Raw genomic sequence first — 15759 nt, forward strand, 5'->3', positions numbered from 1 at the left:
AACTAATTTTTTTATTATATTAAAAAAATTATATATTTTAATTAGCCATTAACATGTCATGACATGTGTCAAGTACACTGATGAGATTTCGACACATGTCAACAAATTATTATTTTTCAAAACAGCTAATTAAGAAAATAACATTAAATCTAAATAAAATAAAATAACATTAAACATAATAAGACAGCTAATTAAGAAAATAACATTATATCTGCATAACATTACATGTTTATATCAAAAGCTTTGATCTTTAATTGTTTTTTTGATATAATTTTGCCTATCTATTGTGTGGGTGGGTATTTGATTAGTGCGGGTTTTTCAATGAAATCTATCAGAAGCAATAAAATGAAATCGAAGTATATAATGCCCGTTAATTTAATCGAGGATGGAACACTGATGGAGGTTCCAAAAGTGATTATACAGTTAGTAGCATTATAAGTTTGGAAGATAAGTCGGTGGTTGATGCAACTGGTCAAAATTTAGAGTTGTCTTTTCTGAATAATGTTGATGATTCCGGTGAAACAAGAGCTGCTTGATCGAGTAATTGAGAAGCGGTTTCAAATTTGGGAAGTTGGAACGGTAGACCATTTTAAAATTGGTTTCAAACCGGATTTATGATTTTTATTATATTATATTTACTTTCTTTCAATTTCTCAATTTTTATTGGGTTAGTCATAAAATCATTGTAATCGAGTAGATAATGTTCACCAGTTGTTCATCCAAAATATCTTTGGAGTAAAAAAACCTTCATAGTTAATAAAATTAAAAATTATGTCACAAAACAATTTTAGTAATTAAAAGAACTATAAGTATGCTAAAATGAAAGTAATGCAACATAAAATTTGTTTAATTTTTTTAGAAGACATTTTATATGTGGTGATAAAGAGCATACTTTAACAATAAAACAATTTTTGGTATAAGAACATATTTTTAATGGTAAAACATATAGTAAAATTATATGTGGTTACTTATTAGATGTTGCTTTGATGAATTTGTTGCATGTAAAATATGTTGTGAATAAGTTGTGAAACATTTTTGAAATTGAACAATAATAATATTTGTAATGATGAGTATTTGGCAAAAGTTTTAGTGGGATATAATTTAGCTTTAGATTATTGTAATAATTGTTATAATAATTTAAAAATATATAAATATAAATAAATATACAAAGGTAAATACAAATATTCTCTAACTTAAATTATTTATATATTTACTTTAGGAAATAAAATTTCTTTATATATTTTCAAAAAATTGTTTAAGGTTTATGATTTATTTTCTTAAACAATTTTTAAACCCGCATGATGTGCGGACCCTTGTCTAGTATATATATATATAACACTAACATCATCTATATTAAAAATCAAAGAAACTTAATCAACTATAATATAGATCATAAAAAATTATATAAGAATAAAAGAAAAAGCTATCCCTCTCTTTAGAGTCAAAGCGGTAGTTATCATCAGTTTATCAATGATTTTGCACTAAAATACACATACACTCATATTTATTTATAGACTTGACACAAATGTTTTCCATCTAGTCTACATTTTACCAAATGTTTTTATGGAAAAATGTCACAAAAATTCTGAACTTAAATAGCTTGATTTCACAATTAAATCGTTAACTTAGTCAACTGATGAAATAATTAAGTCAATGTTCACAGATTGCAAAATGATGTCGTTTTGTATTTTTTTTTCTTAATAATCAAAATGGAGATTCGAACCGTCCACCCAGGGAGAGAACCATATTTTGTTTAACCACTGGACTGAAAATATTTTGTTGATTTTTTTGTTTGGGACGTGAACTAAGAGAGACGCCAGTGAAGAGTTGTTTTGGGTTTTTGTTTGGATAACTCAGGCCTCTTAAATATTGGCCCAACTTCACATCAGAAGAAGAATTAAAAAAAAAAGTGTTTTTATATTATATATCTCTCTACTCTCTCTCTAAAGCTTGGGAAAAAAAGTCAAAAAGATCTTCGTCTCTCTCATCAATCTCTCTCTATCTTTCCTTCGTCTTCAGCTTCGTGTAACTTTGGGTTCGTTATAAATCAAAGTTTTGATTTTTAATTCATTTTTTTTTTCCTTTTCAAAAATTTGAAACAATGGAGATCTCCCTCCTTCCCTTCTTCTTCTAGGGTTTCTCTCCTCTCTCAGGTTTTCTCACCGTGGATGTATGTAGCGGCTAGTTAGTGTGTAAATCTTTTCCGATGGGGGATCTTGAATCTGTCTTACCGACTCCGATGATCGAAGAAAACGAATTGGAACCGCCTGCGAAAAGGCAACGTTTTTCTCAGGATATGAACAGAGTCGCCGAGATTGTTTTGGTTTTGTCGGCGTTAGGGAGTATGCGAGTTGGGGATTCTCCGACGGATTTGGAACTCGAGCTTATGGATGAAGCTAGGTCGAAATTAGCTGGATTGTGTCAGGAGTTTACCCCTGACGATATCCTCTGTAAGGATGATGTTAAAGCTGTTATTGAAGATTTGGGTTTGAATGCTAAGCTTCAAGACCAGAGATTAGGGTTCCGAGCACCTAAGCTGACTATCTCCGAGAAGCTATCCCTTGGTAAAAGAAAGGTAATGCCTTTATCTCTTTGAAATTGCTCATTTCAATTGGGTTTAGTTTTGTTTAGAGATGCAATATTCTTTGTGGTGATTTTGTCCAGATGGAAGAAGTAAAAAGGTATCCTTCCTCTACTGTATCTACTGGAGCTGCATTGTCACAGGCAAACGGTAGTGTTGCGTCTCCAGGTCTTGGTACGGCTAATCATACTCTCTGCATTTTTTTTACAAACCATCTAACCTCTGTCTACAGGCGTTGTGACTGTTTCTTTACCCTTTGTTGTTTCTGCAGCGAGTAAAGCTTCTGTGGCACATCAGTGGCCTAATAGTAATGTTAATACAAGTGGAAGCCACTTGAAAATGGAGAGACCTCAGATGACAATTAACGGTGCTTCTCAAGGGACTCGTAAGTCCCTCATATCCCCCTTTGATTTTTGTCTAGATGTAGTTGTAGTGATAAGATACTTTGAACCTTTGATTTGGAAAATATAACTCTTTTCTTGCGGCTAGGGTATTCTAGTTGGGTTGCTACTGCTTTATACAATAGGACTTATAAACTTGGTAAAGGTTGTCAGCCAAATACAGACATTGAACAATCACTAGGTTTTTAGGCTTGCAGCTGAGTTACAAGCTAGAAATAATTATGCTTTTTGTGAATGCTGTCATTTTCTTGCTTAAATTTTGCAAAGATTACTGGTCGTGAGAGATGATAAATTTTAGCCTTTTTTTATCAGCATTTTCTTTTTCGATTTTGAGTTTGTTTCATATACCACTTGTTTATCTCTGTTTCAGCAATTTCTTCCACAAACTATTATGCGGCACCCTGGTCTGCCCAATCTCAATCCACCATATCTTTCAGCACTGGAGCTCCAGATAAGAAGGTTCCTATTCAAAATTCTGTCAGGGTATCAGATCCGAGCTTTAGGCCATTCATGTCTCAAACTCCGCACGGTACATTCCCAGGAACAAATCTGCAGAAGATGCATTATGGTCAGACTTCTTCGTCTGGAAACAACCATATTGAAATCGCCAAGGTTATCCAAAAAGTTCTACAACCACGGATTAAACAGTATTCTCTGTGGAATCCACCTTCAAGAGAGTATATGAGCAGGGCAATGCCATGCCAGATGCGTGATGTTACCATCAAAGAAATGGACACTCTACTGATTTGTGATGCCTGTGAAAAAGCATACCACTTGAAATGTCTGCCAGGAAACAATATCAAAGGGGTACCAAAATCTGAATGGCATTGCTCAAGATGTGTGCAAGCATTCAATGGGAAGCCATTTCCTCCTACATATGGTCGTACAATTCGTGCCGTAACTACTACTGCAGCAAAAGTGCCCTCTAGTACAGCCGGAGTTCAATCATCCTCAGCAAAGAAAATTGGATCGATGGATATAAAGGTTAATCAACAGAAACCAATTGTAACTACGACTCCCAGAGTACAAAATTCCCCTGGCTTTGTTTCTGGAGCAGCAACTACATCGCATTTTGGGACTGCTACTGTAAATGCAAATACAACTGCAAGCGCAGCAAAGATTACTAACATTGGATCACAAAGGTGTAGGGAAAGTGTTATCTCTGGAGCCGATTCTCCAGCACTGGTATCACGTACTGAGACTCCAAAGCTTACAGCAAGTGCATGTTCAAGTTCTGTGATAAACAATGGTCCCATATCAAAACCTTTGACATCAGTTGGCACTATGAGCAGCACTTCTTCATTGCGTGTCTGTAAACAAGTTCCTGTGAATGCAACCTCAAGTGCTAGCCCGAGTGCACCAATAACTTCTAGCTTTGTCGCCCGAGCCCCGACCGTTACCAAAAATGGTGACAGCAGCTCAGCCGCATCTGAGACTGCTGACCATTCTGTATCGAAAGCTGACCTTACCACCCAAGTTCATACATTGACTGTTACTTCCAGCAGCAATTCTCAACCGGCATTGTCACATTGTGAGGATGCAAAAGCAACTGACGATGCAGCTCTTATGAGAAATGTTGTATATGAACCACAAGCTCCTCTGGAAAATGTTGCTGAGTGTGAGAAACCATCAGAGTCTACATCTCATATAGACACTCTGAATGCTAGGGAGAAATTTGCTTCTGAAACTTGCGAGAACCACACAACAGAATCTTTAGAGGCAATTTTGTCAGATCAGGATTCAAAGATCACCGCTGAACCATCCATGCCACAAGCGCATGCAGCTTACCTGTCGGAGACAACAGCATCTCAGCCGCCTTCGGTGTCATCTAACTATCATTCACAAATCGAGAAAAGAACAACAAATGTCCAAGATTCTCTACAGAATGTTTCAGGAGATTCACTGGATGGCAAAGGGTTAAATGATTTAGATAATAGACATCAGGAACAGCCTTCAGAGCCCGAGTTTGTTAAGTTAGATTCGGCAAAGGAGGCAAATGCTACCTAGAATTCTTTAGCTTTATCTGGGATTACTTTACCAGCAACTATCGTCTTCTCTCTTCTTTGTTTCTCTGATCTACATATCTTATTTTTAAGTGAAACCGGGAACATTCAGAACTCGGAAGCTGTGGACGAACTTGGTTGGGAAAGCAATTGTAAGAAAGTGATGACGATGATGGTTTTAATATAACATTGGTTTGTAGCATCTTTGTTCTATACGGTGCCAAACCATTGTATGATCAACTTCAAGATTTTGGCAGCCTTAAAAAGATACGAACTGTATAGTATCATGAATTCATGATTCAGGTTAAGCTTTGACTTGTGAAAATAAAATGATTTTTCTTATTCAAGTTTAAACTGATTGGGGTCCTGCAATATGATGTATTAATTTCATTCGTTTCATTGGAGTTGAGCATCCTTGGACAAATTTATTACTACAAGAGTACACCATAAACCAAAAAAACAAGATATTTTATAATGCAAAATATCGATCGATAGTCAATACTCTCACTCAATACTTTTAGTTTTGGAGATATATATAAGCCAATCATCACGTCAGCACTCTTTATGTGTTTTAAGAATACACATGTGCATCAATGCTCACAGGGGCAGTTTTAAGATGTGAAAGTAAGTAAACTTTGGACTATAACCACAGAGCTAAGAAGGGATGAAAGAATTAATCATAAGGGTTTCTAAAACTTTTCAAAAGCTCTGGAATGTCATACCCCAACATATCATCAACAGTCTGCAACATTTTTGGCTTAAGCTTCTCAAACTTGTCGATGTTGTAACCACTTAGCACCTCCCTGAAATGCTCCACATTCGGGAAATCTCCTTTTGGTAAGTGATGCTCTCTTTGTACCTGTTTTCATGTCATGTCACAGCACAAAGTCGAAACACACATTAGTATGAAAGATTCCCAAAATCACAAACGGCTTGAAAAGATCCAGAGTCAAACCAACCTTTCCAAAGACGTCTTCTAAGTTATCTATCAGTTTTTGTTGAGCTTTGGCTTTCCCCATTATGGCTGGCATCTCCTTCTTCAAATGGCTGATGATGTATGCATGTATCTTTGCTGCTCTTGCCCGTTTCACAAACTCATTTATCTATTAGACAAGGAAACACCTACAGTTAGATCCAATCAGAGCAGAGGGAGTGAACGAAGAAAGGTGTGCACACTCACTCTACGATCACAAGCTTTCTTTGGAATGTCTTTCAAATCAGCGAGAAGGTCATCTTGCTCCTTTTCAAACAATTCTCTCCCAATTGGACCAGTTGCAGCTTCATTTATGGGTTTATCACTGAACGAACTGTTCGAAGCAAGCAAACAATGACATCAAAACATAAATTTTAGTTTCAAACAGTTTTTTACGTTAGCAAAACACTGCCAACAAGTTGAAGAAAGAGGTATGCTTACCCAATATAGACACGGGAAACCTCAGGAGTATTAAGAACTTTCCCAAGTGACCACATGAGAGCTCCATATACCCTCATTAGCTATACAAGATACGGAGACAGACATGTAAATATATTAGAATGTAAATATATTAGAACATGAAAATCAAAGAAGTGTGTGGAAAAGGGAGATAAGACTCGATAACAGATCGAGGTTTCAACCTGCTGAGTGTCCACTTGGTCAGCCTTATTCAGAACAACGCGGATCTTGTCATCATGACCGCGTAAAGATGAAATTACACGTTTGAATTCATCACTTACATCCAACTTGTGTGGGTCAAATAGGAGGAGGATGAGATCGCACTTAGAGGCAAACCATGATGTAACACCAGTAAATTCATATGCTCGCTGTGTCCTTTGCTTTTCCCCTGATAAAACTCCTGGGGTGTCGACAAATGTAACGTGCTCTAGCAGCTTAAACAAACATGAATGGATAAACAATTATCAGCAAATCGATACCAGCAAAAGCAATGAACAATCTTTCAGAAGTATGAGGTTAAACATACAGGGTGAGGCATCTGAGAGCATTCAAACTTTGACAAAAAGGCAGTCCCAAAAGTCGTAAGACCACTGAATGGCATATCTGCTTGAACCGCTACGGTGTTCCCCGGAATGCTTCTTTCATCAGGTCCAGACTGTGAAACAAAATAAACAGGTAGAAGTAACCCTTTATGAGAGGTTGAAATGAAGTAACCTAGCAACCAATATCAAACACAAAATCGAAACTTATAATGTGTATTATCCAAAATAAAAACCAAATATTTAGCAGAAGATGATGGGTCAATGTTTTGAAGGACACAAATACATTATCCCACAAATGGAAGCCTTGGATAATTACAAATTAACATACCATGACAACAACAAATCTGTCGGTAGTCGGTTCTGGTCCAATATGAGCTCCTGAAATATATGGTAATTGAAGTTATAAGAAGCTGTTTTATGGGTAATCAGTGACCTGTTTGCATCTCCATTTTAGACATCGAAACTAGTTAGGTCCCAGAAGGAAAGGAAGAAAGGATAAGATGGATAACTTGCCAGGATAACTAGCTTTAAGCAAATGCTTAATGAATGTTGTTTTTCCTGTGGAGTATTGACCTAGAAGCATTACCATAGGTTTCGCATCGAAATCACTATTGGTCTAAAAAGAACACAAGTAACTAGTTCAACGGTCATAGCTTAGAAATCAATAGTATTCGAACACAAATAACACTTATCCAGAATTATCGTTATAAGAGTACCAATAACATAATGCCCAACTCACCAACAATGGGGATACAAAATCGTTAAACCGATATGCTACTTCAAGTGGTTTTAGCTTCTGAATGTACAACCTTTTCAGGCCATCCACTATAGATGTTACGGAGGACAAAGAAATCTGAGAACAAGAACGTCAGTTTTCAGAAACGATAGATTTTAATTATCTATATCTTAGCAGCTGAAAAAAATTAAACTTGATAGAAACTCTACCAGTGATCTCTTTTGAAAGATAAAGGTAAGAGCGATCAAAAGGAATTTTTGCTAAATATGGCAATAAATGGTTGGTGGTTAAATAGACTGTTTGGGGAAAAACAAACCTTTTTCGAAGATTTTGAAGAGAACCACTGAGCTGTAAGTGAAGTGTCTGCGGCAGGGCTACCTGAATAATTGAATCAAATGAGATACAAAAGTAAACCGCTGGCTCTAGAGTATGAAGAAATTCTTTGTACCATTGATACTAAGATCACTCGACTTTGATGAATGCTTCTTCTTCTGTGTTAAATGAACAGTTGTAAGTAATATTTATTTAAATTCCAAAGATTCAAATTGAAATCTATAGTCCCAAAACTAACCGCCATTAATACACCCAGACCTTCCATGGTAGGAGGATTAATATTTTGGAAATCAACTGCAGTTAGCCAAAAATGTTTCAGAAACAAGAACAATGTACATGTAACTATACAAAGAGCATACTGACATGAAGACAGTACTTCAGCATGAGTTTGGTAAACAAAACAAAAAAGATGGGTTCACGCTTCAGGGACCATACCGTCGCTATTAAGAACTTCATGTGATATTTCATGTCCAGTTTGAGCCAAAGAAACAAGCTATTGAATTAAGAAAACAACAATAGATTAGATTCACAACCAAGACATGGACATGCAAATGAGAGATTTGAAAATGAATCTCAACCTGCATGGCAACAATAAACTCTTTGAAACTAAGATACCCTTGTCTCTTTGCATCCGCAATCGCCCAGACCTATATCAACAAAATCAGAAGAGAAGAACCATAAGCTCCACAGTTAAGCAACTTCCAGACAATTGAAATGAATCAACAAAAGGCTTACATGGTTTGCCAAGTGACCAATTAAATACAGTGATATCCTAAACCCTAAAGTATCTACAAGACTACCACCACAAAACTCTGTGTAGAGTATGATCACAAAGGAATATCACTTGTAAAATCCATTAAAAAAAAAAGCTAGCAAGCATCTTCCCTTCAAAACTCAAACCCCAATCAAGCAATCACACATGAGTTACCACTCAATATTGATTTATAAAAAACAAAGCTAAGCATCATCATCATCATCATCATCATAGCATCTTCTGAATCCTAAAAAGTGAACTTGTTCAATCATAAGATAAAACGTAAAACTTACCTGCTTCAACTCCGGACGAGGCAAATTAGACATAGAGAAGAACTTGATCGCATCGTTACCAGTAATGCGTCCATCTCCGTCTGCTCATCACATCACACCAAACAGAGAGAAGCTCTTTAGCGCAAAAATCGAATCAGAGGATAGTTCTACTGAAGCAGAAACATAAGCAAAGAAAATGAGACCTGAATCGGCGAATTCGAACCATTCCTTGTAGATTATTTGATTCTCTTTGGAACAAGAACCAGCTGCGACGGCTTCGATCTCCATCTCCGATTGCAACAATCTAAAGATGTGCGGATCAACAAACTTGTCAGGTGTGGATCCAGATTTGCAGAAACTGAAGATATTATAGGGAGATTACGGCTTTGCCGTAAGCAAAAACAAAGGCAAAAAAAAAAAAAAAAAAGTTTGGGTTTGTCAAAAGCGTGAGATTACGGTTTACAGAGAAAGCGGGTTCTTCGTCTCGACGGCATGGGATTGGGACTTGGGAGGGGAGATAGAATTCAACAATACAAGAAACTGCCCTTTATTTTCAAATTATTTCACATATGCCACAGTACTATTTATTTATCGATTAAACCCTCACCTACTAAGAAATCTATGTGATAGATTTTGTAGTGTTGTTGGTTGTCTCAATTATTGCTCGAGGATTTTGGATAGCTCTCTGCTTTTCCAGGAGATATATTGTTTTCTTTTTTTTTGTCAACATAGTAAATACTTTTAGATTTTAATGAAAGTAAAGATGATTTATATTGAAATGAAATTTGTTGGCTAAAAATAATGTTATCCAATTTTAGAGGATGACTTATTTCCACCTTTTGCAATAATAATTTATATATATATAGTAATTAACTTAATCTCTTGTTTATCTAAAATTATCTGATGTGTTTTCATATCCTACTATATTAATTGGAAAGTACAAATATAAAACTAACTTTAAAATATATAAAAAATTATATTCAATTGCCATAAGAAAAACTTAATTAAGATTAATTAATTAATTTTAAATAAATATAATTAATTAAAAAAGAAAATTCGGAATACATAAAATAAAATAAATTGTAGAAAAGGAAAAAATATCTATTAAAATTAAAATTAACTCATACTCAAAAAAAATTAACAGCTAATATTTTAAAAATCTAATGGAATAAAATCTATATAACTACAAATTTAATCAAAAAACTTTTCCAGAACAGGTTTAAATTTTTATCACAATTTAAATCCAATAAAATATATAACAGTATTTTTTATCTATTAACAGGTTATAGATATAGTATTTTATCTATTTAAAAAGGTTATATTTTTCTTTTAGTTACCGTTCATTACATGCAAATGTTTTATTAACAGGTTTTCAAAAAACATTTTTAAAATACAAAAAATTTAGTATAAGCAAACCAAATTTTGAATCACAAACCTTTATAAATAACATAATAACAAAATAAATTATTAAAAATTTTCATTAAAAAAAAGTTCAGCCTGCGGTTTTCCGTGGGTTAGTACATAGTTGTCCTTTAAATGAGTTGTCAGGTTTAAATTTATGTATTTGAGATTCCACAACCAAATACATTAAAATCTCTATAAATTAATAGATTTTGCTAGTTTCAAATCAGGTCAGTATAAAAAATATCAAAAATTAATAAGATAATAAAATAATATTTTTTAAAAATCGCCATGTAAAATATATCGTCCAAAAAATATCATAAATCAATAATCATGTATATTATATATGTATATATTATATATACTGATATAATAATAAAATATATACAAACCTTGACTTTCGAGGATTTAGTTACGCGATTTATGTCCTCTTCCGATTTTGTGTTGATTTTGAGAGCTCTTATGTTGACTCTAATGTTGTAATTTGTGTCTAACGCATTTCACCCTTATATTTCACCATGTGTTATATAATGAAAATCTTTCAGTGAAAAAAAAATGGTTATTGAGTTTTTTAGTTTTTAATATAAAAATCTATATAATGATATTGTATTATTAAATGGTTATTGAATTTCTTAGTTTTTAATATAGATTTTACAATTTTTGCTTCTTTTTTTGGTATATCTGCAATACTTAATAGTATTTGTTATTGAATTTATCTCCTATATAATAAAACGGAAGTAAACAACCTTTTGTGTAGACTATATAATATGGTTATAAGATTAATTATTTGATAGGTTGTATGTTATATGGGTTGTAACCATTAGTTAAATCTCGATTTGAGATCCTCTTATAAGGGATATTCCAACAAAAAAAAAACTCCACTGAATATTTAAGTAACTATATATATATAGGCAACAAAATCTCAAAAATTAATATTATTCACAACAATTTTTAAAAACAATCACTTTTAACCCGGGTCCTAAATTTTAACCGGGTTCTTAACTTTTATTCACAACTTTTTTTAAAAACAATCACATAAATTATATTTATATAAAAACTACAATATAAATAAAAGAAATTTCAACATGTACTCTAGCGCGGGTCCTAATCTAGTATGGGTTGAATTTGAAAGTACTATATCAGTATGTGTATTTTTAAAAATAAAATGTACTTCGTATATTAGTTTATACATGAAGGAATTTTCAATTCATAAAAAATCTTATCAGAATTATATGTTAAGAAGATTTATCAAAATTTACTAAAATATAATATCATTTACCCAATAACATAGAAACTGAAATATTTTCTTCCACATGATAAACAACACGTAACTTTCATTTTTATTACTCTTGGTAACTTGTTATAACATCATGAAAACGTTTACAGATGTGATTTAGAAAGCCATCTCACAAAGTTAAAATACAAATTTCAAAAGCACAAAACAGAGAGACACAAGAGTGGGAACTACATGAACAAATAGGAACTTAGGCCAATCTAATTTACTGTAAGATCACTCGTTGAACACATGAAATCTATTACAAAATCGACGTGTTAAAAGAACAAATCAGATGATTTACAGTAATAACAAAAAAAAATTGAGAAAATGTTATTTTACATCAGAGCCTCTGTGTACACAAAGAAACATCATCCAACAAGGGAGCCAAAACTTTGAGAGCTTATTTTATGACCCTTCCAAAAGAATGATTCAAGAAATTCCAATGGTCTTACCAAGTAACCAGAGAACAAGCGACATTTCGATTCCGAAGATTGTATGAAGAGTACTTCTATCAAGTGTAAACCCAAACACCGTGATTCCTGCTTTATTGTTCTCAAAGTAATTCACTACAAAATCCAAAAAAAATGTGTTAAGACGGGTATAGTATAACTAAAGATGTGAAGATTTGAGATTTGGTGTGGATACAGAAGCATATGTACATACCTAGAGCTTGCCGTTTTTGGAACGATATTGTGCTATAGGCATAAGCAGGAATCAGATTGTTGTTATCGAAATCATCTTCTTCGTCTCCATAATCTTCACTGTCTGATCCTCCAATATCACCATCTGTTTGATAGTATCCGGGTCCGCTTGCTCTATCAACTAACCTTGGAGTCTCTCCATCCACTGTCTCAAAGGATTCTATTGTCGCGCAGACATGCCACTTAGCAGCAAGACAAGTCACCGCCTGAGCCTTGTGTGTGATCTTTGAAGCACTTCGAAGTAGAATGAGCAGTGCGGTGACCAGCGTCATTGAACATAGCTGAGATAACCACAATAAAAACATATGGTTAAAGAAGCACAATTTTTCATCAAAGAACCAATAGACAAAGTAAAACAGAACTTACTGCAAGTTCTCCAGCTCTGTAGATATTCAAATCAGCATAGGCCTTAGTGGTAATAAGCAGAGAGTAAAACTGACTGCCAGTTACAAGAATCAAAGACAACAATATGAAGGTTCGGTATCGGTGGCTGATGATTCTCAGGTGACGTCTGATGCGGAGATGTTCAGACAAGATGGAACCAACATCCGAATCCATCTGGAAAACCTGAGCAAAGTCTTGAAGCCTAAGGATCTGGAGATGGCAGATGAGACGGAAGAGGACACAAACCAGGAAGATCACTGTGGTACGGTACAGCCACGAGCAGAGTTCCATCAGACAAGCAACTGTATCACTCAAGATAACATTACCAAGGAAAGGAATCTGAGAAGCCCCTGAAGCATACCACCATATCTTGTATGAACTCATCGCTAAGAAACAAGGAGTAACGAAGTAGGAGAGAATCTTAAGCGATCTCTGCATAACACAAATAGTAATGATTTTCAGTAACACAGTTAAAAAACATGACTCTATGCTAATTCATAAAACATTGTAATGCTTGTGAAGCAAGTAAAAATGAGAATTCCCAAAGATTCAAAGACCTTCTTTGTTAACACCACCATGGAAGATTTATGGGATTCTTGATTAAGAATTTGAGATGCAATGGGGTTTTAAAACCCTAGGGTTTCAGATTGTTGATTTGATCTACTCAATAGTGCGACAAGATCTGGAAAGTTCCAAAATTTCTAAAGAAAACGACAGAACCGACATTTTCAGATCAACGTGTAAGAAGAAACCAAAACCATATCAATCTTAATCCCAGAATCTCCAGAAATCTAGAACCACAAATTCAAATTGGAAACAACGAAAAACGAAGGCAAGAACACAACCAAATCTAAGGAAAGATGCGAAATTGAAAACGGAATCGTAAAAATGAAAACTTTTTTTTAACTGACATTGAGCTGATTGGTGTATCCACGGCGAACGGTCTCGCTCTCATCCCAAAGCTTATCGAAGAAAAGAAACCTTCGGAGACCATACTTGCTAACGAATCTGGAGAGACAAAGAAACGAAAGAGCAGCGAAACTGCTAAGAGAAAGCTGGACAACGGAATCGTGCGGCCTCGAGTGATGGCTGTCGCAGTCAGCGCAAGCGAGCATGAAGTGTGACGTGGCGGGAACGACGATTGTGAAAACCACGAACATAGACCAAGAGAGAAGAGCGGTCCAAGGGCTAGACTGATCCACACACATCCATCGCAGATATTTACGGAAGCTCTGTAGCTCGTCTTGCGCGTGTGATACGCTGCGTGTGAACTTTGTTTCTCTGTTGATTAGCCGTTCTCGTGCTCCTCCTCGTCCGTCGTTTGCTCTTGTTGCTGCGGTTCCGATGTCGATGTCCGCCATGGACACGATCGCTCGAGAAATTTTAGAGGAGATGCTCTGTTTTGTTTTTTTGTTGTTGGTTTGGTTTGCCAAATATAAATTTTGATGACGCGGTTGGAAGATGGAGGCAGAGAGGATCAGGGGAATAGCTAAAATTGTCTAAAGGGTTATTTATAAGGAATAAAGATCGATGTTAACGTGGCCTTTCACAACCATATATATTATATGACCACTATTTGTCAGAATTTGCATACCTAAACAAAATTGATATTTTTCGTCAACATTAATCGAAGATTTTAGTACTGATTATATGTAATTAAATAGTAATATGTTCTTCCTACATAAGTGAATTACAAGTGATCTCTTGAAGTTTCTCTACTCTAATACTTATTCATATGGGATGTCTGAACAAAGCAATTTAGGTTTTTGGGGTTAATAAGTGGAAACGAAATTGTGCACTTCCTAGTTCCTACCATTGTAAGAACAAGATTTTTGATTGACGATACAAAAAAAAAGAAAATAAGGAAAGTAGATTTTGTGTTCATGGGACGATCGTGAGTTCACAATCACGGGGTCTTATCTACTTACTGACAAAAGTATTTTCATCATTTATTTTTTTTTAGATTTTTATTTCTCTATTTGTAAAATTGTAAACCTTGATAACGCTTGTATGCTGCTAATGTGTGGCTCATGGTCATGGATCATCTGTTTAAAAAGCTTTTGGTATATTACAGATTATATCAATCTTTATTTTCTATAATTGGGTACAAAGTCAAAGAATTATATAATTAATGTATGAATATATTCAACTTATATTTCCTTTTATTATGATTCATCACATAATTGTTGTGATAACGTTTTCATTATTTCGGCGGAAATAAGGTTACGTGGCAATGAGAAAATATTACAAAAAATAAAAAATAAATAAAAATATAAAAGACATAGAAAGAGATGCTGGTGGTGAAGTGAACACAGGCTGTAAGAATGGGTCCCACGTTGACATGTGATGTAGAAATCTAGGCCGTAGATTACGCTTATCACCGTACTTACGGCGCCACGTATCTGTTGTTAAGCCTGATTCTTTAAAAAAATTACGAAAAAGACACAAACACATAGTACAAGATAATTTAGATCAAGCTCCACTAGTAAACTCTTCAATTTGTCCGTCTTAATTTTTTAATTAGAGGATTACTTAAACGAAGTTTAGATCCCTCGGCGGCATGTCTTGATTTTATTGGATATAAGTTTAAAGGGTTTGAAGATTATTCATAATTTACGAATAGATTATAGTATATATGTAATAAGATGTCAATTATTCGAATAAAATTATGGGTGTGATTTTATTACTTGGGACCTTATGAGTGGCTGGTTGTGCATTCGTCTTTGCTCACGACTTTGAAGACTTCTATATTCCGCTTACTATACGATAAATGTAGTTGCATCTCTCAATCAAAGATTTGAGGCATTTTTATTATTTAGAATTTTATCTTTTGTTTGCTGAAGAATCGAAACCGCATACCTTGAGCCATTGGTGAAAAATAATTTACGTACGTTGTATGTTATGTATTTTAATCTATAGGAAATTATGTTTTTAAACCTTCCT

At 34.5% G+C, this 15759-nt stretch overlaps 3 protein-coding genes across 4 annotated transcripts; 1 reads left to right on the plus strand and 2 right to left on the minus strand.

The window, feature by feature from the left end:
• On the plus strand, nt 1957–5327 carry LOC104785262 (PHD finger protein At3g20280-like). Of its 2 annotated transcripts, XM_010510450.2 has the most exons (5): nt 1957–2035; nt 2135–2575; nt 2665–2755; nt 2853–2966; nt 3353–5327. In XM_010510450.2, the coding sequence occupies exons 2-5, from the start codon at nt 2207–2209 to the stop codon at nt 4987–4989; spliced, it is 2211 nt and encodes a 736-aa protein (XP_010508752.1). In that variant the 5' UTR covers nt 1957–2035; nt 2135–2206; the 3' UTR covers nt 4990–5327. The 2 variants fall into 2 exon arrangements, with proteins under 2 accessions (XP_010508752.1, XP_010508744.1); XM_010510442.2 differs by having other exon boundaries at nt 1963–2575.
• LOC104785278 (EH domain-containing protein 1) lies at nt 5476–9616 on the minus strand. Its single transcript, XM_010510461.2, has 17 exons — nt 9511–9616; nt 9258–9358; nt 9076–9155; nt 8607–8675; nt 8464–8521; nt 8267–8322; nt 8144–8186; nt 8012–8073; nt 7699–7812; nt 7473–7575; nt 7288–7337; nt 6944–7072; nt 6600–6851; nt 6400–6479; nt 6166–6292; nt 5945–6088; nt 5476–5844 (listed from the first exon to the last, which is right to left on the minus strand). The coding sequence occupies exons 1-17, from the start codon at nt 9546–9548 to the stop codon at nt 5659–5661; spliced, it is 1692 nt and encodes a 563-aa protein (XP_010508763.1). The 5' UTR covers nt 9549–9616; the 3' UTR covers nt 5476–5658.
• On the minus strand, nt 11862–14315 carry LOC104785287. Its single transcript, XM_010510472.1, has 4 exons — nt 13728–14315; nt 12799–13248; nt 12395–12713; nt 11862–12297 (listed from the first exon to the last, which is right to left on the minus strand). The coding sequence occupies exons 1-4, from the start codon at nt 14175–14177 to the stop codon at nt 12161–12163; spliced, it is 1356 nt and encodes a 451-aa protein (XP_010508774.1). The 5' UTR covers nt 14178–14315; the 3' UTR covers nt 11862–12160.

The sequence above is a fragment of the Camelina sativa genome, chromosome 1, assembly GCF_000633955.1.
Source record: "Camelina sativa cultivar DH55 chromosome 1, Cs, whole genome shotgun sequence".
Lineage (NCBI taxonomy): Eukaryota > Viridiplantae > Streptophyta > Magnoliopsida > Brassicales > Brassicaceae > Camelina > Camelina sativa.

Excerpts from the sequence above, each read along its gene's own strand:
- LOC104785262 (XM_010510450.2), top strand. The coding sequence starts at position 2,207 with ATGGGGGATCTTGAATCTGTCTTACCGACTCCGATGATCGAAGAAAAC. Across the intron at positions 2,576-2,664 it reads TATCCCTTGGTAAAAGAAAG|ATGGAAGAAGTAAAAAGGTA; the intron begins GTAATGCCTTTA and ends GATTTTGTCCAG. Across the intron at positions 2,967-3,352 it reads CGGTGCTTCTCAAGGGACTC|CAATTTCTTCCACAAACTAT; the intron begins GTAAGTCCCTCA and ends TCTCTGTTTCAG.
- LOC104785278 (XM_010510461.2), bottom strand. The coding sequence starts at position 9,548 with ATGCCGTCGAGACGAAGAACCCGCTTTCTCTGTAAACC. Across the intron at positions 8,323-8,463 it reads TGAAGTTCTTAATAGCGACG|TTGATTTCCAAAATATTAAT; the intron begins GTATGGTCCCTG and ends GGCTAACTGCAG. Across the intron at positions 6,293-6,399 it reads GTTTCCCGTGTCTATATTGG|TTCGTTCAGTGATAAACCCA; the intron begins GTAAGCATACCT and ends TGCTTCGAACAG.
- LOC104785287 (XM_010510472.1), bottom strand. The coding sequence starts at position 14,177 with ATGGCGGACATCGACATCGGAACCGCAGCAACAAGAGCAAACGACGGA. Across the intron at positions 13,249-13,727 it reads GATACACCAATCAGCTCAAT|AGATCGCTTAAGATTCTCTC; the intron begins GTCAGTTAAAAA and ends TGTGTTATGCAG. Across the intron at positions 12,298-12,394 it reads CCAAAAACGGCAAGCTCTAG|TGAATTACTTTGAGAACAAT; the intron begins GTATGTACATAT and ends TGGATTTTGTAG.